Here is a 24,186-nt window from a genome sequence, read left to right as displayed (position 1 = left end):
TATAGCAATAAACTAACAACACAACAAAACAAACGTATTAATCACCATCAAGATAATTATGCAATACTTACGTCCATAAGCCGGTCTAGTTGATGCAGCCTCATGTATAGAGCTTCGAAGCCATCCTTGTAAAGTTCACGCAGTCCATACTCGTACATCAACTTCACTAGCAGACAGAACGCTTGTTCTTCTGGCATCTAAAACAAATACACAATCAATCAAAAAATATATCTATTTTAAATACGTAATCCGATATTTTTGATTAAAAGTAGCGTTAAGTATAATAAAAAAAGTTGGTTGTACTTACATGTAAGAGCAGCGTGGCGGCCAGGAAGCTGAGTCCCTGGCAGTAGCCCACCTCGTGGTCGTACACGGCGTAGGCGCGCGCCATGCGCAGCAGCGAGTCCTGCCCCAGGCCGCCCGCCTCGCGGAAGAAGTCGTGCGCCGGGAACGTGCGCGCGATGTCGCGCTGGATCACCTGCTCGAACGGACACTCCTGCACCACAACAACCACTTTTATTAGTTTTCCAGAAGATAAAATACATAATTTGCTCGTGTACCGTCATTTGAGAACGCGTCGGCCACGTATAATTTAATTCCCGTCGGATAAACAGACTTTTAGCGGTCTCCATGAATGTAAAAATAGTTACGAAACAAACAATTCAAACGCTCACCGATGTGCGCTACAAAAAGTATAAGTTTTTACTTTAATTTTCCTTTATTAATTTTACAATTGTGTTGTTTTAGATTAGCCATACATAAACTAACTAGGACATAATAAAATTGCATACTAACTTTACTAATGAGAGTCCTGTAAGTCTCCATGAGCTTGTCGTTCTGGTCGACGCCAGCGAGGCGCAGCCACACCTCGCCGCGCAGAGCTTCTGGCACTCCCACGCGGACCAAGTGGTTCAGCGCACGTGGCCGAGGACCCGTCCAACTACAAGTGAGTAGATTTCGTACTTTAAAATCAGTATATCATAATTAGAACTACTTTTGACATAAATTCGGGAGCTACAGAACTGTTATAATATCCAAAATTGAGTATGGCATACCTTCTAAGAACTTGTGCCCAGTTAACGAGTACATCTTCACCGCAATCTTTGGAAACTTCGCCAGTGCCGCTCAGAAGAGGCTCGTCACCATCTAAAACGAAAGCAAATACATTGAATCATTACGTGAATATCAATTTTATTGTCCTACAGTTCACCTAAACAGTTCATAAAGTAACAAGAACATATATTTTACTGTATTTTGTTCTTATGTTGTGTTACAACTATGACAGGCTATCAACGCATGAAGCAGTGCTTTAACCGCTGCAAAAAGTGACTTATTATTCATTACGTTTTTTATAATCAGTCGGGCGTTCTACGATTGGTAAGGTATACGAATGCTATAATATGTAAATGATCTTACCAGAATCAGGTTCGGAAGGTGACGGCGGTGCAGGAGCACTGGACAGCGGCGACGGCAACAAGCTTGATAATGACAGCGGCAGATTGAGCCGCGAACGATCCAGTTCGTCTGATGTCTCGATGCTCGCCACTTCATATTGTAACTGACCGAGAGTGTCTACCGACTGCAATAAGAAGAAATATAACTTTATATATGCTGTGCCATGCAGTGTCACTCACATCTATACTAATGTTATAAAGCTGAAGAGTTTGTTTGTTTGTTAGTTTGAACGCGCTAATCTCAGGAACTACTGGTCCAATTTTAAAAAAACATTCCAGTGTTTGATAGCTCATTTATCGAGAAATGCTATAGGCTATATATGATCCCGCTACGATCAATAGGAGCAGAGTACCAGTAAAAATTGTTACAAAAACGGGAAAAATTATGTCCCATTCTCTCTTATGTGACGCAAGCGAAGTTGCGCGAGACAGCTAGTTTATAATACTACGCCCATAGCGTATAATTAAAGATCTTTCTCTATGAGAACTTTCATAAACTAAGTAATTCTGCTATTTTTTGGTTTGACTAGTAGTAACAAAAATAATCTTGTTCAAATTATAAAGGCAGTAGGTTATTGGTCGAAATGTACGGTTGTCTTACCTCTTTTAGATTTATGTAAAACTGTTGCACAAGTGGCCTCTTGGAGTAATACCAAAAGCGTTCTGTTGGCGGGAATATTTTCACTGGTGTCTCGATTACCAATCTGTAAATAAATATTAATTTATTCAGTATACAAAAGTGTGTCAAGATATGAGTATGTTTAAAAAGGTGCATTTGCACGCACAATACTAATTTTTCGGAAAATAATAAAAAATCTGCCTTCACGACATTGGTGTAAATATTATAGTCAGTGAAAGATTCGTATTAACATATTATTGGCGGTTAGATCTGAGCCTCTAAATATTTGGTTTCATACCTGAGTGGGTCCGGTATGCCCCTTATAACGAGGTCCAACGCGAGTGACATGTAAGCTGGTGCTCCATCCCCGCTGGCCACGTTGAACGCTGCTAGAGCCGACTCGCCTGCATTCCACAGCGCACATACCGAACAACCAGAACCGCCTGACGACCCGCTCACCTGAAGTAATAGAAACACATTTTAAAGTATAGCTGGATACGGGTCTCCAACCAGAATGGGAGAGGGTTAATGACCTAGTAGATAATGAAAAGGAGATACAAACTAAGTATATTTTTTTTGCAATAACACAAATGTGTATTTTAATCATGTTGTCAAACCTTTCCAGGATCATTTATTTACCAAAGCAAGGAGACATTTATCTCAAATACTAATTAGTTGTCGACTAATCTTTGTGCTAAAAAAACTCTCAGCCAAAAGTCTTTTAACGAAACCATTTTTTTGGACCTATACGTAAATGATTAAAAAAGTAAGATCCAGTCAATTTGACAATCCTTGAGATGTAAGCTTAGTTATCGTACATATTCGTCAAAGATACATTTAACATCAACTTACCATTTCAAGTAGCCTCATGTCTGAGTGTTTGACGCTCCGGCCGGGAGCGAGCAGAATACCGAAGCATCGTTCTATGTACAACCCACCGGTGTATGTCGTCTGAAACGAAACACATGTTATTGCCATCATTTGTTAGTCATACGAGTGTTTCATTGTGAGTTGAGCATTATCATTTTGTATTTATTTTAATATATTACTAGCCTAAGTAGTCACTAGTAGTATTAATACTAGTAGACTTCGAAAAGTAAGTTTCAAGATTTGTTTTATAAATATTGTTTACTAACATATACCAATGAAGCACTTTACGCCTGTATTCTTCAAATTATAACAGAAAAAAAACATATACTATTTGGACACTAAAAATACTATTTATATTTACACAGAAAACAAAACATGGTCTTATATAAATTAGTGGCTTAGTTCTAGCGAATAAGTAACGGTTTTACAGACATAAAATTATTAAAAAAAAACCCGTACTGTTGGTTTCCAGTGTGTAATTAATAGTTTAGTGACGTCATCTCACCTGTGGATCATCAGATTCTGGTTGTATGTTGTTGGTGACTTGCTTCACGTTGATCGTCACTTGTTTGTCAATGCCGCCGCGCAGCTTGAAGCCGAGCCGCTCTTTTGGAACATGGCTGAATGTGCCCTGAAACATAGATTGTCATTATTAATTAAGGTGTACTTTTACTCTTATTAATTCTTGCAAGATGTTTTCTGAAAATACATCGTATTTTATTGAATGGAAATGCTCTGAAAGCCATCGCATTGAAATGAACGATTTTTATGTGTGGCTAGTTTTTTCTTATAATGACTTCTCAATTTCTGAAATATGTGACGACTGGTAACAAATACTACACGATAATACATGTATTTTTCTATTTATAGCACTGCTCACCTTAGCATCAGTCTCTTTAATATCGACGGTACACTCCAACACATGCATCAGCTGCATGGGCGGCACGGCGGGGCCGACGGCCTCAGTCAACGAGCCGGTCATGGAAGGCGCCGCGCTCAGATCACCCACCAGCGACGAAGCCATGGAACGAGGGATGCGCTCGAACGCTTTGGCGAAGCAGCCTGCAGACAAACAATAGACATATAATAGTAGTGTACAATGTGTACATTATAACTGACTGCTTCTGTGGCGCGGTCGGAAGTGTATTCGACTACTGACCACGAGGATCCAGGTTCGATTCCCAGGCAGGACCAAGTGCTATTGGTCTTATACTATTTATGTATTCCGGAGTTTGGTAACGTGCCTGGTACAAGGTAAGAGCCTCGCTCCCTTTTACATGGGCCTAAAAATGTTAATGGCAAAACGCAATTGTATTCTTTTTATTGTAATCATTTATTCAAGTTCAACAATAAAGTTTACATAAAAAATTCATACACCACTGTCTCTACCCACGGATATAAAAGTAGATAGAAATCTTTAGCAGTAGATGATGTCCAAAAACCAACAAGTGTATAAATAAAACGAGTACCTAACCTTTTTTTATTGTATTTTATAAACACAAGTTTTCCTGGAAGGAAATTCTTGGCAGTTTCATAATTTCATAGCACAGTTATTTCCGACAAATAGCTGTAGGCTCGGCCGGAATGTTATAATAGACCGTTTCACACTACAGGCCTACAAAGTACTAGCTAACCGGCAAAATGCAAATAACATATTGATCTATCTCTGTCTGTACTAACAATTCTTTAAATCTGTTCCGTACTTTTTTGGGAAAGCAAAGAAATTACCAGCATTTAATCATGTCTACGTCTGAAAATATCATCGTAATAAGTTTAGCTGTTTACAGGGCATAAAACCGGTTGACAACATAACTTTCGCATCTATAATACAGAGATGTATAGTTCTATCAATACGTTATTATGCTATTAAATAGCGAAGGTCAGGTTTAACAAGTCTCGATTTCAAAGCACGTTTTCTATTGGGAACAATTGAAAAGTGTTCCTAATTGAGACGTGTTATAACACTGAAATGGTCACAACCATCTCTAGTGAACGTCAATGGTCAATTGGTCACTCCTATTGACCTGTATTGCGTAAATAATAACTATCGGGCAGTAGGAGAAATTGTTTATGTGACAAAATGTTGATAACTGTGCAAAAGGTCTTAAGGTCAGACGGAATTAATCTCGAGTCATAGGTGAAATATTTTCATAGGTAATTGTACTGCTAATATTATAGATATATTATATTAGATAAAAATACCGCAATTTAACTTCTGCATTAATTTAGATAAGATCTTTTATAACACGTTATCAGCTATCAAATATGTTAGAATCAATATACAGTATACACGCATTTTGCTTGTACTATATAACTGTGTAGTATATGTTACGTATTTCAGATAAACACAGATAGGCAATGTAAGCACTTGTGATTTCAAATAATCAATATACACATATCGTATTAGTGGGCGGAAACCGCTGTTTGCTGTTTTTGTCATTTAGGTCAAACAAAGTCATGTTGTCCTATATGAAAAGCATATCAGGAATAAAAAACATCCTACTATATTATACATACATTTTCGTTGCTCTTTCACTCAAAACTACTGAACGAATTTTGGTGAAATCTGGTACACAGATAGTTTAGAACCTGGATGAATACATATGATATACGATATTTACTCTGGGAAACCTTTTCACGCGAACGAAACGCGAGCAGAAAATATAAATATTTTTATCCTATAATACAAAAATAGTTTAAAAAAAAATTCATACCTTCTACTTCTTACACAACTACAATCCGAAAAACATAAATGTTCTTCAACAAATAGATAAGTATCTAGGAAAGTTTAATAAAAAAATCACATCACGATATTTCTAAAAGCACTAATAACCAACACCAATATTCAATGTATTCATAAATCCGCCATTAATAATAAAGCACTCTATATAATTACACAGCTGTAGTATCAGCGCTGACGACTAAAAACGACTGAGTTAATGAATAACAGAAAAACTAAAACAATCATGATAACGAATAAATCGAATGACGGCCGTATTCTAGCGTTCTAACGACATATAAGCGATATTACAATACGTTTGATGAAAGTGCATTAATATTTCATCTAATTGAAAATGCTTATAAATGCATGATCGTTTACCTCTTGTCATCTAATTATTTAATAGCCCCGAGAATATGTATAAATAAAAATCTTAACAACATTTTCAAATAAAGTATTGCAAAAAGAGAAATTCAGAATCTTGCGACAGAGTTAAACTATCTGTGCAGGTACTTAATTTTATACAAATCCGTTCATTAGTTGTGGTGTGGGCGTGATTTAATAACAAACATCAAGACTCTTGCATTTACAATATTAGTATAATAATGGCAATGCCTTTTCTTCATTGTTTAAATAATTCCTTCATTGCATTAAACAGGGTTGCCCAACACAATGCCCTAGGGTTAGAAGTCAATCAGTGACATCAATAGACTGTCTATGTACACTAACATGCTATTCGGCCTTGGTATTACATCGACAGCAGTGCAATTAGGTCGCCGGCCAGCCTTGGAGCCGCAGACGTTCAAGTCCACCGAGTACCGTGACGTCACTACATCGATTTTACGGAAATACAACTACTAATTACTGAGCTATATCGATATTAGATAATTGATGTAAAAGTACTTAATTTGAACCTTCACTTGTAAAAAAATTGTTATTAAGATCATTCGGAACTTGAGGAGATTGAATGATGACGAATGATTGATAAAGAGAGAAGAGGTTCTAGTTTACAAAATAATGTCCTCATCATTTATAAAAAGTGTGTATAACATTTTACTAAATTTTAGAATTCAAATTGCTGTGCGATCTTGATTTTAATCTCTGAATCATATTTCCACTTTCAATTTTCACAAACAAAAATTTGATCACAATAAAAAGCATTTTTTATAAATATTAAAATTCCAAAAGGGCATAAGTCTCATCTTTGTAAAGTGAGATGAACCGTTTTCAAAATTACATATTCGATTCTATTTTATCAAACAGAGCACGAAGTGAACAGAATAAGGCAACACATACTCGTTTATCAGAAACACAATTACACTATGTCGATGACTGTTGTACACGGAATAGAAACTGTGAGTCAAATGTTAGACAGATGTTGTAAACAATCAAACTCTTATCCCAATAAACCTATCACTCATTGAGAAAGCACATTCCTTTAGAAAATATACACATCAATCACGAAAAAGATAGTGATAAAACCTTAAGATAAAATAAGATAACATTCCATTCACCTAATTTCAATTATTTGAAATGTGGACAGTTCATGTCCCTGTCTTTTCTATTGCAATTTCTTTAAGAATAATAAAGACCCATATCACCTACAGATGCATATTAGATTATTCTTAATAGTAGTCCAGAGTTTGGTAAAGTGCCCGGTATATGGTAATAAGCTCGCACCCTATTACATGGGATTAACATTGTTAATTGCAAAACGTGAGAGTATTTCATACACCTCTGCATACACCTTTGGAGTTCGGGTATAACCGGCGTGATATTATAAATGTATGTAATATCAAAGACAGCTAAATGATTTTTAGTTAAAATACCACAGAGTAAATAAAACTTCAGTTAAGTAAGATAGAGTTAAGTCTGTGGTAACGATTTCAAAATGGAATGTAAACAAACGAGAGATAAGGTATCAACAATAAGCAATAAATAATAATGTCGTAATTAAGTGAGCTGATCTTAAATTATCTTAACGTAGCTATTTCAAATTAACATACAATGTAACGCAAATGTCTGTTTCCACTATTCTTAGATCAGTTATAATTAAGTGGCAGCAAATGTATGAAATCTGGTGTCACAATTCCATCTGTTAAGCTATCTGATACTTAACCGGGCTTATTTATTCCTGACTGACTGATAATCACCGCACAGCCTATAAAGTAGGCCTAACTATAAAAGATAGAAGGGTGCAGTTTATGATGAAGAAAGACTTTTCTTTTAATCCTATATCTAATCCTATAAAAGTTAAAGTTAAAAAGTTCAAAGTTAGAAGACCGAAACTGTATGGGTCTTCAAATAGAGGTAAATCAATATTTGTTTTTAAAAAACATCCCTTAGGTGGCAAAAATAGGGTGTGAAAGTCAACTTATATTTTTCCTAACTTATACGCGAGCGGAGCCACGAGGGTCCTAGTGTATAATAAATACATTATTAAACTGAAAAATAATATTTGTTTGAGTCATTCATGTAGCTGATAACTTTGTTGACACAACACAGATATTATTATGACATTACCTCATTAGTTAATAGGAAGTTTGTATTTGATTTACTAATACTGTAAAAATACATTCCACTTGACAGTTACATTTTATCTGATGTATTTGTTACTGTAAAAGCCCGAACTGTGGCAAATCCTAAGATTTTCCGGTAAAACCTAAGAACAAGCCGGAGTTTAAAAACTATGTTACGGTATATAAAAAAATCCTAAAATCCTCCTTCATAACTATGTTTATAACTATTTCACGGTATAGTTATATACTGTGACATAGTTATAAAGAAGGAGTTTTGGGCACAGCGACATGGGTAGGTTAGGTTAGAAGGCTAAGGTGGGAGCGAGCGAAGCGAAGCTCCCACCTTAGCCTTCGTGGTTATTTTTTTTTAACCACACAGTAGGAGGAGCCCCGCGAAGCGGGGCTCCGGCGACATCTCGACATCATCAAGTGAATATAGGTAAAAGTTCGAAATAAAAGAATTGTTCGGACTTTTACCATTGCGAGTTGGTAAATCTTAGGTTATACCGGAAAATCTTAGGATTTACCACCGGTCGGGCTTTTACAGTAACATATTCACAAATACTTTTAACTGTTTCGTAAATATTGCCCTTGGGAATGTCCCTAAAAAACGATTTAGCATACTAGTATAATTTGTGTATCCTTGAAACAAAGAAAATATACTGTAGTCTACATTATTGGCGATTTAAGTTAAAGGTACTTCTAGGTTCCAATGCCAATTTCTAGGTATCACATATTGTTAATAGTAACAGCAAAACTACCGGTACATTAAAAAATATTATTACTAAGCCAGTATTTTTTTTTGTATAAGTACTATCGAACAAACTGAATCATGACCCACCATGTGCTCATTTTCTAAAACACGTCTATATACGCGTAGGTCGAAATTGGCTTGCACCTACGTTTCCTTGGTAATAAATTTGTTATCTGTCATTATTGCGAAAAATCTTTGTGCGCCAATACAATAATGCTTTGCTACCGTTTTCAACAGGCTCCGTGGCGTAGTGGGTCGATGTTACGACTGCGACGCGTCAGGAGTGGGTTCGATACCCACTCGGGACATGGTTTATTCGGCCCTTATAGGAAATAATGTTACTATAAAAATTAAAATAATATAGGGTAACCAGCGTAGTTATTACCCGGTTAAGGGTGATACACAATTTTGGTCAATAGTATCTTTATTTAGTAAAACATTGACTTAAACTCTATTATATTATATCGCAACTTAAACATTATTTCTAAAAGAACATCAGTCGTTTATTTCAATAACTTTATACTAATTCAATATAAAACACTTAAAAACAAGAAATACTAGCGAATACTGTTAATTGAAATGTGTTATCCTTAACAAAAATTGCAACAAACTTACTTTTTCTTTTCGAACTACACACCTGTCGCACAAACGTCCGACATGAGTTCTATAAATTAAAATGTTACCAATATTCTGAAAGTGACATATATCGTAATTAATTTAAACTGGTTACTTTAGAAATTAAAATAAACGTATTATTCCTTAACATTGGCAATCACTGTATGATGGGCAATGACTATAGTGGTTACCCTAATCGTTTCAGAGATTTCTAAATGACGTGCTATTTGATATTTGACACAAATAGGTGTTTTTCACAGTGAAAAGAGTTTAGACTATTTACATTCTAGATTCAAATTAAGAGTGATTTATCGAAAATGTATCTACGTACTGTAATAACAAAGGTCAAAGTTGTCTGTAGTCGTAATACATCATAACACAGTCGTATGCATGTTTAAAATGTCCTAAGTGCAACTTTGACGATAGAGACGAAATTCTTACTGTTTTGACGGTGTCAAGCGAATTATCGGCAAAATGGGTCATGATTCAGTTGGTTCGATAGTACATTTATTTATTACTACTATGAACTTTAAATAAACCATTATAAATATTATAACCGATTTATTCTATGAAGTTATACTTAACTTTTTTGTTTATCAACAAACTACGCCACTAATAAAAATTAATATTCACCTTAAAACCAGGAAGTCCTTTGTAAGACGTGACTGTATTGTCAAACATATGAATGCGATTCACTCACTGCACTATGATTGTAGCCTTTGTACGAAACACTGAGTCACTATGAAAGTGAAATGAACACTGCGTTATCTGCTGTCAGGCCTGTGTAGAATACACTTAATTTATCTTAACGTTTATCTCAGAATGAGAGTGTGTACACCTTATTAGAATATGTCTAACTATAAAATAGTTTAGTAAAGTTAGTGCCAAAAATATTACACTCGGATTTTTAATCGCATTTTTGTATGAAAATATGAATTTAATTGATGCTATTCGTCAAAGAACTGTACCCATAGATTGCAACATTACTTTGAATTAGATATACAGAGGTGATTTCACTATTTACATCGATAAAATATTTGATATAAGCTTTTGGAAGAGTCAGATCGTATACATAGCATTAAGGCTGAGAATACTAAATATTAAAATAGTAGGAAATAATAGGCAAACAGACTTCAGAGACGGGAAAAATAACATATTAATATGTATGTTTAACAAAAGTAACTGCGATAATACAATAGGAACAACGCGATTTGAACATAGGTATGCAATTCTTTGACATTATGCCGCGGTCGTGTGCACCCACTTTATGTAACATAAAAGGAAACAAACAAAACAAGTTGTTGCGCAGATGACCGACTTACAACTAGCTGTTTTATGTTAATTCATAATACATATAACACATGTATATCCAACTAAATAAACTAAAACTGTAACCTATTATAAAAATTACTGAAAATTACTTACATAAATATTAGTTTAAATCACAAAAATCCCAAAAAAAATATCACTTTCACTCATATTTGTAATAAAAAATCACGTAACGAAACTTTTTAATTATAATTATCGCACTAAACGTAACAAAGCGAATATTAAAAAGTGTTTATACCAGCGTTATGTAACGTGTGCATTACACGCGGCTTCCGAACGCGGTCTGTCCTCAATAATTTAGACAAGCCGGTCTAATGTATCGTAAGTATCACAACAAACAGTAATGAGTGGAAGGACGGACGCGTTTGTGTTACCAATTTAAATTCGTGTATCGGTAATTGTGGCTTGTTGAAAGATGGGTGTTTGGTTAGAGTATATTCTGGTTGTAAGGCTCTGTTGAGTTTTTAAATATACTTAATATTAGAAATATACAGGTGTGAATGTATGGTTAGGACGGTGAAACGTGAGTCTGCAAAAATGGATGGGGATAAATAAGAAAGTTTGTGTGGAAAGATACGAGATAGAGATATTTATTTCTTTAAGTTAGATATTATTATCGGACTTATTGAAAATGAATGAATTGATTTTGAAGATAAAACGATTTACAAATTGAATAATTAATACTTTGAAGTAAAAAAAAAATGACTCAGTTTAAAACAGCCCGGAATTGTGAATAAACTAAACTTTGATTCTACCGATATGTCGAACAAGTAAGTTACGTAAGTTTATCTAAGTAAGAAGTATTAAAGACGTTTATGTACTTATACGGCTTCCGTTACACTTTATAAATAGTAGCAGTTGTTAAGTACTCAGAAGCTAAACATTCATATTTATGAATATGAAATGCTCCATTCATCGCGTTAACCGCGTGCAGCAGACACGTTACAATACAGAGAAACATTATTTATGTTATACATTCTAATAGCAAATATGTATGATATCCATAATGAACAGTAGTGAAAAGTACAGTAGGGCATAAAATTAAATGCCCTGGGAATGTGTCGCCAGCGATGTGGGGTGACATAGTGCGAGGTTTCTGAACATCGCTCGACATGCTAAGCTTCGTACCTACGGACATAAATCGCGCGACGTCGCCAGATATATCAAAAGAAAATCGCTGGCTTTGCTGGACATGTCACAGACACAAGATGTAACCTTCTACTCTACCCTATTCTATCCTTATCCATATTCTATGCCTTCTTCTAGCTAAAGGGTAGTATGTTCATATCAACGCATATATAGTAAATTTCGAGCCCTCGGCCTTTAAATTACCCATTATCAATTCCTTGACCATTCATGAATAGCTAATTTAATTCATAAAACAAATTATTACAGTATTTTTCACTTACTTGACACCTGATTGACGGCCTCAGCGATGTGACAACGGAACACATGGCAGCGATACACGGCAGACTCTTTAGTCTCACCGTGCGACCACGTAAACGCGAAGCACGAGGCTACGGGCGAGCCCGCAGCGCCGCGGGCGTAGAACGATATACGGTTCACGGCGTAACGGGTCATCACGCTGTTGGAGTCCGCTTGGTATAACCTGCAATGGATAATATGGTTATTGTGGTGTTTAAATCTTAAGTCTTCTTCTTCTTATCATATGGTTAGTGGATAACCTAGTGTCAAAGTTGTTCAAGCCCGAAAGGCCTTTAACATGGCTTAACGACTGTTAATCTTAAGTAATAGCTGGAGATAAGAAATATTTCGAGTGTTTTGGGGAAACAACATGAATATAGATTCCAGTGTTGTAATTACTGTGTTTAACACATTATTTTTAGCATCCTTTACCATTGATATTAAGCTTTACTGTGTGAGTGAACTTATATCAACAGTAAAAACATCCTGATGAATATTGGTAGTTTAAGTCGTGTAACTTAATTTTGTTGATATTTTTCATCGATAAACATGTAAATACAGGATTAAAATGGATTTTCTTGTATTTTCCGCCTACAAACAAAGCAGTTGATAACGTGAGTAACGGGTTTTTATACCTAGCTAATTGGCAATTAGTTGTCACGTGGTAACTTTAACAAATCGCCGGGCGGAAGTCTTTCAATTATATATTATCAGAAATAAAAAAAACCCTACTTTTAGGTTGTAGGGAAAAAATATTTTTCTTATATTTTCGGTTCATACATATGTTTTGTAGTTGCTTGGAGAATATCATGAATAAGATCTTTGTTTATATTAAATTAAGAATAAGTTAAGACTTGACCTAATAACTATATTATTTCAGTTTTACTTTTCACTTACACGTTATGCTCCAACAAGTACAGGAGTGTACTTATGAAACGAAAAGCTGAGGTCCTTTAGTATACGTTAGCAGCGCCGGGATACCTTTCGCCTAACTTCATCATTTTAGCAATACTTTTTTAGCTAAAGCAACATTGAAGTAGGCATTTAATCTATACTTACACAACAAGTCCCTGCGAGCACACAGGTATAGATATAGAGACGGCGATACCGTCTCTACTCTCTGGCATAGAGCTGAGCTCCTTCATGATGCGCTGTATGTCGCTCTCAGACTTGGGGTCGGAAATGTTCTGACCATCGAGGTACTAAACCACACTTTATAACTCCACAAAAATTGCTTCATACTTACACAACAAGTCCCTGTGAGCACACAGGTATAGATATAGAGACGGCGATACCGTCTCTACTCTCTGGCATAGAGCTGAGCTCCTTCATGATGCGCTGTATGTCGCTCTCCGACTTGGGGTCGGAGATGTTCTGCGCGCCGAGGTAGCTGACCCCGCTGAACACCGTGCACTCTTGGTCTACGTCTGAAACTGAACATGTGTTAGGTATTATAGACTTGTTGTAAAAGCTGTGGTCTGTGGTGCTAGGGATTGTTTAATATACTCGGGCCATTTTAAACTAAGCCATGTCATTTTATCGGAGTCTCTCGCTCGAATTTACACATTGTCACATTCCTATGATTATTTTGATTATAAAGTAGTTCACACGTTTGAGTATAGTTTGATTTTTAGACGAGAGTGGTATCTGCAGTAATGTTAAACTTAATAAATTGGCGACTTATTGTCACAAGTTGCGTCTATTGCATAGGATAAAACACGACAGATGAAGACAATTTCATTTGTTCAAAAATTTTTTGACCAATTCAAATGAATTTTGACGCTTTTTAAGTAACTGGCTAAATAGAGAAATTAGCCTCCCTATCGCTTTTCTTTGCTCAGCACTCAGCAGTGAAATAATTTACCAGACTAAGAAAACATAATACTATCACAACTTAAGCAGTACTATCTATTGATATAGCCAGTACCACCGCTTTCCCAATACACCATAAAGATCATCGCACTTACAATCCTACGGCAATAAAAACATGTCCATTTATAATGCTATTTATTACTAACCAGTAGCTATAATATCAGGTAAAAGTTAACACGTGAGTAAATAAACGGTAACGAGTAAATGAATGTATATAATATATACCTAGTATTAATAATAACGTCTGCAGTAAGACTAACAAGAAATTTCAATTTATTTATAATCGTATCGTATTTTTCAAGCATAGGTTTATGGGTATAAATAACTTTACTGGTGATAGTGTTAGCTAATATTCTCTTTGTAACATAATGATAAGTGTGTATATTATAGTATGTTTTAAGTACTATAATAAATTAAATATGTTGGTTGCTTCTCAAAATAAATGCAACAGAATGAGTAATATTATACAATATTTATTGATATGCATGGTCGTGCTTAGTTATTTCAATTATTCCAATGCCTCTTTCAATGCCTAGTTTAATAATAGTACTTAAATCACGAAAAATCGAGAATATTTTCTATGCTTATTAAGGCGTAACGATTACCGGATTGCCGAGCTACTACATTGTTATTTATTTACTCGTATTCGATAACATTTCGGCTGTACTTGAAGTGGTAAGCAATGGTATATTAGGTCTGGGTTAAAGTCTTTTCGCATTATAGTATGTATAAACTTGTAATAAAATCTTTCCTCTACACAAAAAAAACCAAAAAGCTCAATATTTGGCTATCTCAAGAACTCACTGAACGAAACCTAATGAACCGTGTACTCATTTGTGATTCATGAAGCCAAAGAGATTTTATTACAAGTTGATACATAACATACTATAATGCGAAAAGACTTTTTTCCCGGCCTAATATTAGGCTATTTTCGCTCATTCTATTGTCGGTATATTGGTTGTTAATGAGACGATAACCGTACAACATTTTACCTAACAATGAGCTGTTAAATTGGGGAAACCCAACCACCATTAACCTAACCAATCCGGGAATAAAAGCCACACAGAAAATATCCTCTATGTATATGAAACTTACCTTCATCATCACTGTCTATGGGCTTCATGTGGTCGTGTTTCTCTGTGGGTGACGGTGTTGACACATCAGCTGATGCTGAACTGTCTATCATCTCGTAGAACTTGGAGCCGCCGACAAGACGGCAGGCCTCCTGCAAATAAAAAAAATCAACATTAAAATTCACCTTCAAGAAGAAATTCTCACGTTCATACTTGAATTCAGTCTTAAGTCTGATTAGATAAATGATTTTTGATAGCATTTCAGGCAAAAAATCTACAGATATCGGGTCATCCCCGAAAGATATTATTGCCTTGTGAGGTTTGCTTTTACGAGGAAACGGCCACAAAATTACGTGGTGTAAACTACACGTGGTATTTATAACGGAAAATTGTACCAATACGCATATTAACAACGAAATACCGCTGATTTTTACAAAACATTATGAACTGAAAAATCAAAGCAGATGACGTAAAATCATAAGTGTATACACTAGTCCATTTAATCAATTTGGGGTGTATTTTGTTACCCGATGTCAGATTTCATGTACCTAATAGGCAGACGATTATATCGCTGTATGCCAGACAGTATACAGATCGATTCACATGAACTACCAAATGTCAATAAACTACGTCAATTTGTTCTAAAACCTTACCACCCTTTACCATCTAAAGGTCGGGACAGAAGGGAAATCAGGACACGGTCTGGCCTTTTCAGGTTTCGATTCATATGGTCATAACGTTTTTTCTGTTAATGTATAGGTACTTATAGCCAAATTAAAATCAAATTACTAAATAATTAAGACCAATGATGTGGATTCAATTTACTCATACTTTCGTGTCAGAAGGTAGAGCCAGTGAGAAGAGCTGGTAAAAAAATATAGCTCGTCATTGCCACATGTCACTTATTTTTCTTAGAAAGGGTTATTTTTGTAAGTTTGGCTATGCTGTCGGAAATAGCAAAGCATGTCATAATAGCGACATAGTCGTTATAATTTGGCATAAAGTTCAGTAGCAAAATGCCAATAAACGTCACTACTATGGGTACGAAGGTAACGGGAAGGAAAGTAAAACTATGCATAATACAACATTCCATAAAATAAAAAATGTCTAAATGAATGTACAAGAACATTTAATTGAATGAGCTCTTACGAAGTTCTCTGGTGCTACAGCAGACTATTGACTGACTCTGGAGAACTGGACTAAAAAATATAATACTAAATACACACCCTACACTACACCCTATCTTGAGGTCTGCTCCAATGCGAATTGCGACTTCTACAGATTTATTATACTTTTGGCTAAGAAGGGGAAATGTTGAAAAACCGGGAGAAAATAAGAAGTACTCATATAAGTTCTACAACTAAGCAACTGTTACATTGCCTAATTTGGGTTACGATTATTAGGTGTTCCTCACAAGTGTGTAAATATTGAATTAGCTAAAGACAAGTGTTTGGTTGTGACGGCACCCACGTTTAAGCATTCCTATGTAAGACATGACATGTATAGGCGTAATTAGTAACTTAATTACTTAAACTATTATGTTTATATAAAACGATGTTACAACCAGTTCTCTCTTTTCGAGTCATGAAGTTGCATTGTTTTTCGAAGATAAGACCTATGCAGATATAAATTAATCTCCCTTATTTATCAAACATTATTACGAAAACAGATACCGATTATGCTATCGGATTATAATATCACTTTTACTTCAAGTAAATAAAGAAATCGACATGAAGAGGACACGTAAAATACTGGCTGAAAAATACGACCTAATAAAAACAACATGGCAACTAATACCACAGTACTTATAATTAAAACAAAACTGATAAAACGAAAATACTTATAAAAACCGACTCCAATTTTATAAGGAACGAATTAAAACAATACAAAATACCTTTTCTATAATCTGCGAATATATTTTCGTCATCTTCATAGAACTTTAATCACTCTCACTTGTAAAAATCAACGTGCTAACAGTCGAATGTGTAAACAATATTTGATTTATATGACGCGAGTTACAGCTGCGACCGGAATGCTAAACTGTACGATATTCCTCCTTGTGAATCATCAGCCAACCACAGTAGACATCAATATTATATTATATACCTACAGTATATAGCATACGTATGGATATGAATAGCAGTGTGGTCGGTATGATAAAAATATTAAATAACTAACAGAAGCAATATTGGTTTAGACATTTTTAAGAGCTGATAGATATAGATGTCGATCTGTAGCGCAATTCTCTACCACTATCGACTGCCGACAATCGGCTTAGCTATCGAGAAAATTTGATCAGCGCCGCTGACGGACGTCGTAGGAACTATTTAGGTAGTACATTTTAAATCTCAAACTTTCGATACTCTACAGTACCTACCGACTGCAGAGAGTTGCGCTACTGTACCAGAAGTAAACAATACAATGTTTCAAATAATAAAATTAGCAAGACGAGATCTTAAGAATATGTCACAAACCGACACATTTTTATGTATGTGAAAATGTTTGGTCATTTAAAAATTATCAAAGGAACTAATATTTAACAGGAACAGTTAAAGGCGCGTTTAAATGTGCAGATTAGATTATGGTTTACTAAGAAGGTTTATAACGACACCGCTGTCCATTGCTTCACGATGTTTGTTTGTTTACACAAACATTGTAGTACTGCAGCATAACGTGTGGATGTCAATAACAACGAGGCTTCTCTTACACATTTTGTATAAAAAACCTTCTTTGATCAGTTTACTCGGGCATTATATTACATTGGTTGTAGTTTTTGTCCATTGTTTGTATGTTTATAAAAGTCTCCGTAACACAAGGGCAATTTTTAGAGCGGGAGTTGCCTTTAAAAAAAAAAAAAAAAGAATATCTGCAAAAGTGCGAGAATCAAACCAAGAGTGTAACATTAGTAAAACTAATACTATAATAATATGTGTTGATAATTAAAAAGGTATTGTGGCCCACATTAATATAAACAGGAACGAGGATAATCGAAGAAAAACCTGTCCAATAATAAACATGACAAATACACCGTATTATCATACAAATAAATGAGAATACAAGTCTAAGCACATCCTCACAAAACAGGTCCTACCTTCCCACTCACAACGATGGCCATGTCCTTCGCCTTATTAGTTAACGAAACCGAACATTCTTCTCCTATTCACTTCACAAAAGGTCAATAACACATTGACATTATGTCACACATGAATTATATCACAGCACTATTTTTCCACAATTATTTAATCCGGTTCCACATTTGATAAATATATTTTTTGCGACGAGCAGCCGAGGTGACCGTCCACGCGCATGTAACAAGCTTAATGGCCACACAATGGGTTGGAACCAAAACAACCCGATGACGGCAATAATTATCGTACACGAACTCCAATTGTATCTAATACTTTCGACACACGAGTGCGCGATTACACATTAATATATTAAAGACAATTTAATATTTATTTGACTTGGATTTTTCGGAGAAATATCCACGAACAAGTGTGCTCTACCATCGGATTTGATTTCGCAACTGTTTCACTTAGTATTCGCAGATGTTATCGCTATAAGTAATTGAATATAACATGCGTAAAGTAAAACGCGTCATAGAAGTAATAATTATGACATTTTTATTCTCTGTCGAAACGATTATCGGTAACGAATTATTTTACGACCGGTCTTACAGATGTGACGTACAGAACACCGAATCAATCAAAACAATAACGTAACACAGACGTGTGTAGATGTTTATTATTTTATACCTGGTTGCAATTTCCTGTGGATAAGTCGTATTTTAAGTCTCTGATAAACATTTTGAAGAGTTGGAGAAGTAGAAGAACTATTGAACAATTATAGCTGATTAAAACATCTTGGAAATGTCATTGCCCTTTATTAAGAATACGTCTGAGTACACCGTGTAGACAAAGTGCCAATTACTAATCAATTAGAATAAATAATTATGAAGAAACATTAGACGCGTTACTAAAATTATACAATGAAATTTTACGCTTCACTGCCATGTGAAACTAACACGATCCGTTATTTGTTTGTTGTACGTGAAATCGATTCTTTTCAAAGGGAAATGGAAGGCCAGTAACTAAGTTAATGATAAAAATCAATGTTTTGGCTACAACTAATAGCCAAGGACTCACTATTAATATTACTGACAATGTGTTCACCGCCTAATTCGAAGTTCACAGATAACAAAGTTACAGACCTTCGTACAACCGGCCTGTGATTAGAACATTATCTAACTTAACGACCTCTAGTTAATGACTAATAAAACTTATCTATAAACGACTGAACCCATGTGTAAGCGTGCAGTTAAAAAGGTTTCTTGACACAGGAAGTATGTGGTACTCTATGAGAATTCTATAGGAAGTATTATAACTGTACTATATTATGGGAAAGCTTGCCATTGATTGTTAAACACCGTTCAGCGTGATTTCTACTTCGATTCTCGTAATCGATTGCGAATCAGCCGGAATATGTCTGGCTTGTGGTCATTGTGGACAACACGTGGCACATTGTGGTTTTATAATTTCCGCCGTTGGATTCTCCCACCCCATTCTCTACACTCAAAAGGAAACGTATTTCACAAAGGGCTGTGAAATAAGTACCTATGTCATGTAAGATGTCGAACGGCGCAGACTAAGGATAAGTCTAGGGATAAATCGGTACCGTTTCAAATCTATTAATTAAGTCACATTGCTCACTAGCGGTGGCGCAATTAACTCTCCTAAAAGTAAGTACTAAATTTGTAACCGCAGCTCGGCAAGTGTTTATTAATATATCGTAGACTTCCAGTTATTTTCCCTAAACAAATTATGTTCTATTTCAACTTATTACGAGATACATAAGACGGGAAAAATTATAGACTACTCTTGAATATTATATTCTGCCTCACGTAATACACGAGGGAGAGCTACATACTTCTATCCGATGAAATAGTAGTACCGTATAAAAGACCATTAAATTAAATTATTTAGGTGCCTAAGAACTCTACGAGGTACATTTTATCAAACGGGAATGCAAGTAGGTTGTATGATATTAAACACTTTTTTAAAGACAACTCTCGCACTAAATATTGCTTTTGTGTGCGCGGTGACTTTTACAAACATACCAAAACGGACACGTACAACCTACGACCTATCGACGCAATAGTAGTGGCGTGGCGACCACCTCAACCACTGCGCAAACAGGATATAACTAGATTACTATTTTATATTGTAAAGAAAATACAGGTATTTTTAAGGAAGTGAATGTTTGCGATCATTGACAGCACATTGGAACAGTAACAGCAGGTGTTACGGCTATCGGGTACCCGTTAGTGTATTATCGCGACAAAGATCTAGCCACGACAACGTTACTCGACCGCGTATCAATCGATTGATCAACTAAATAACCATTCCTCAGGCCACGAGCTAGATGTTTCCGTGATAGATAGAAAATGTAATAAAATGCAAAAGAAAGATCCAAAAGTTCAACCTATACCAAAACTAGTTTAAACCGCTCAAGGGCTTTAGTTTAATGACTATCGCCTTAACTGACAACGAAAGGAAAGACGAATAAGCAAACACCTGCCAATAGTTAGGTACCTGATCATTAACTGACCGGCGAATGCTACCGGTTATGATATCTATAGTACTCACTAACCCTTGAAATAGCAAAAAAGTCCATAAAATTATCATTTTCTTCGTAACAGACGCCATTAGTTCTAAAGGTTATGTGTTACTTAATGCCAACGCCCCACTTGGACCAACATATTTAGACGGCACTTACATAGTCTACATTGACATGCAGCCAACTCTCGCCTCTAGTTTAATAACGAGTGGTTTACGATCTACGAGAAATAATGAGCTGATAACAAATACTGTTCACTTATAATATCTAGTAACTTGCCGGTTCACGAAGAAAGACACGACTCGAGAGTTCAATAAACTTATTACCAAACAAAAACTTAAAACCTTGTTCTATTTTTAGATTAGGTCTTTGAAAATTCAATTTAGTTCCGCTCGCAACCAAGACTAGGTTTTCTGAACATTTTATAAGACTCCGTAGTCTATGACATAAATCCTAGGCTGCTCATGATAGTAATTCATAAAAAATGTATTATACGTGCAGTCGTAGTTGCAACTACACAGGGCGAATACAATAAACCAGATCTGCGCGCCGCTTTAACCAATTTACGGGGGGAATTGGTGTCCCACTTGCTAGTTTTACGGTCAAATAAACTCAAATAGTACACGTAATGTGGCCGCACTATCGCCGTGAGTTCGTTAGATTTTATATTGCATTTTAACAATCCGTCAATAACGCACTCTTGCGTATGTTACACGTAAACCGCTCGTACTGACGTATGAGATTGGTTTAATATAACGCATTCAATTAATTGTTCTTTAAATGGTCATGGTTAAAGGTGACAGACTTCATAAATCTTCAATAACCTTTAAGCTTATATGTATAAGATTATCAAAAGTGCAGGTTTTCTGCAGTAAAATATTGTATATGCCATGCCGAGATTTTAAGTTAACTGAGTTTGCCAGGCCGCGACTTTTTAGGTGCCTTTCAGTTTACTCTTTATGTTTTATGTCCCGATTGAGATAAAAAAATATTTTTACTTTAGTATTTATTTTAATATTATCTTTTACGGCAATCCCAGTTATATCCAAAAATAGAAAGAAATACTTATGTAGACAACAGTAACCCGAGTTGCATTATCATTAACCGCTCTTCTGCAAGCCGTCCCACGCATTTAGCAGGAGTCAACTGGCAAGGACAAACTGTTCATTGACATTGATTGAATTACTACAGGGGTTTCAAACAAACCTAATTATTTCTAATAGGTAACTGTATCGCGCGAGATTAAACACAACTTGTACTTATCTATTCCTCTCGACAATAGGCACGGAGGACAACAAAAGATCTTAACCAAGGCCACTTGCGTATCTTATTTTTTATCTAGAATACCTGATCAGTATTGAGTCATATTTCAAAATGGACAGTAGGTGTACTGACGAAGTCAAAGGCGTGAAAATAGCTAGATCTTGCAATATTTCCGTTTAATAAAACAGCAATGGTGGCCACAAAAGAGCGTATCTCTGGGTTCTATGATGACAGGTTTTTTTCAGCTGTTCAACAACGCGACCGATTAGATTAGATTTATATACGATTTCGTTTTTAATTTTTCACTTTGTTAAGCACAAATAAATAGATATTTGAATGAGAAGTTTTAGTAAGTAAGTATTTGAATGAAGTTGAATCCCACAAAGAGGGCTTATCATCGCAAAAACGAATAACAAAAATAAAGTGACACAAAATGTTGTTAAAGCTTAATTACGATGCGTTACCTTTACTCCTTTTAAATGCAAGATCAGAGAAAATTTCAACTACACAATGTTTATTTTATTTCACTATCACATATTGATGCTACACGAGATGCTCAATGAGTACACGTCTCAAAAAGTTGAAAAAAGTAGCTCATTAACAATAGCGATTGTCGTTTATTATGACAATTTACACATACTTAGCTTGGTCGTTAACCTTCCGCGCACGAGGTTTGCGGCATGGAAAATGTATTACATTACTACCTTATGGTCCGAATTTTACGAAAAGAAGTCTGCTTCATTTCATAACCACTATACTATATTCAGTACAATTTCGGTACCAACAAATTAAGAATATTTAGCACCAAGTAATGAAGAACCTTGACACAGCAAAGCACAAGTCATCCTTGACTGAAGTCTTATTTTTATCGTACATAGCAACTGGTAAAGATAATCATTACATAACCAATGTAGTGAATTGCAATAATGCAATAATCGTAATGATGCAAGAGGTTAACTACTCAATATAAATAATACAAACTGTCCTTGTTTATAATAATTTTCTCTAGCTTTGAAATGTTATAAATTTTTATGTAGGCCATAACTGTAGTGACAAGGTTTACTAGTCATGCTATACTGTACGTACTATGTATAATACTAATGCATGTGGCCCTAAAGAATAAAGGTTGAACACTAGTGAATGCAATCCCGATCTCGCGGGATCCCGATCTCGCGAGATCCCGTGTATTTTTTCGGGATCAATCCCGAAGCATAATATGACGAGATCCCGTTCGGGATTGTCGGAGAGGGCATTTTCAGCAGCTGGCTACATTGCAATAGACTTAAGATGCCGATTAGAAGCTCGTACTATTGATACACTTTGTATTTTAAGAGGCTACTTTCAAAATGCCATGTGATTACTTTTTATTTTGATCTCCTGGAGCTACACCTACTTTTTTGATTATGTTCATGTTATTACACCCGTTAATTATGTTACGTTGTTAGTAATATTCAAAAATAAAGGCTTTTATTTTCTTTCAAATAATAATTTATTGCATTCACCACACTATCACACACATATTACATTAAACAAGCCGTTCGAATTGTATTATTTTTACTAACTAGACGGGATCCCGAAAATCTCGGGATCCCGCGGGATTGATATTTCTGATCGCGAGGGATCTCGAGTTGACGATCTCGAGTCGGGATTGCATTCCCTATTGAACACTTATGTTTTATATGAAGAGATGTAAGAGAAGCTCTTTATGTAGGAATTGAGATACTACCAACATCAATGGCATCCATGGCTAATAAGAATTACTCAGTAGAGCAATATTGAAATTTGAGCTAGCTAGATACTAGCATTAAGTAGTCAAATGGAGTAATCTTGTGAAAAAAACTCAATTTAGGAAATGAATTACAAAATTTCTAAATCATTAAACAGATTGAAAAACCCAAAATACTTTTCCTCAGACAATTTGTTTTGATAAAATTCTATTATCAAATAGACAATGGATGATTGAACTGAATACATAGTACAGTAGAATACAAGCACAATCCTATGTTGCAATGTACAATACAATGACTGCTGATGTAATAGCCTCACAAACATCATACA

At 35.4% G+C, this 24,186-nt stretch overlaps 1 protein-coding gene across 6 annotated transcripts in view; it reads right to left on the bottom strand.

The window, feature by feature from the left end:
• The window catches only part of LOC142984699 (rab GTPase-activating protein 1-like), a 36,093-nt gene that overhangs the window by 10,045 nt on the left and 1,862 nt on the right, over positions 1-24,186 (bottom strand). For 3 of the 6 annotated variants that reach the window (XM_076132454.1, XM_076132461.1, XM_076132487.1), the window contains exons 4-16: positions 15,272-15,401; positions 13,551-13,737; positions 12,289-12,488; positions 3,824-4,005; positions 3,449-3,574; positions 2,926-3,024; positions 2,372-2,532; positions 2,056-2,158; positions 1,417-1,579; positions 1,056-1,146; positions 796-940; positions 308-496; positions 72-197 (exon numbers count right to left, since the gene is read on the bottom strand). In XM_076132454.1, coding sequence (XP_075988569.1) covers positions 72-197; positions 308-496; positions 796-940; positions 1,056-1,146; positions 1,417-1,579; positions 2,056-2,158; positions 2,372-2,532; positions 2,926-3,024; positions 3,449-3,574; positions 3,824-4,005; positions 12,289-12,488; positions 13,551-13,737; positions 15,272-15,401 — 1,902 coding nt within the window. Of the gene's footprint in view, positions 1-71; positions 198-307; positions 497-795; positions 941-1,055; positions 1,147-1,416; positions 1,580-2,055; positions 2,159-2,371; positions 2,533-2,925; positions 3,025-3,448; positions 3,575-3,823; positions 4,006-12,288; positions 12,489-13,363; positions 13,511-13,550; positions 13,738-15,271; positions 15,402-18,340; positions 18,566-24,186 lie in introns of those variants that run through there. The other 3 variants (XM_076132471.1, XM_076132455.1, XM_076132480.1) reach the window with 3 other exon arrangements.

Source organism: Anticarsia gemmatalis, chromosome 2 (assembly GCF_050436995.1).
Source record: "Anticarsia gemmatalis isolate Benzon Research Colony breed Stoneville strain chromosome 2, ilAntGemm2 primary, whole genome shotgun sequence".
Taxonomy (NCBI): domain Eukaryota; kingdom Metazoa; phylum Arthropoda; class Insecta; order Lepidoptera; family Erebidae; genus Anticarsia; species Anticarsia gemmatalis.
This window is presented reverse-complemented; position numbering and strand designations above follow the sequence as displayed.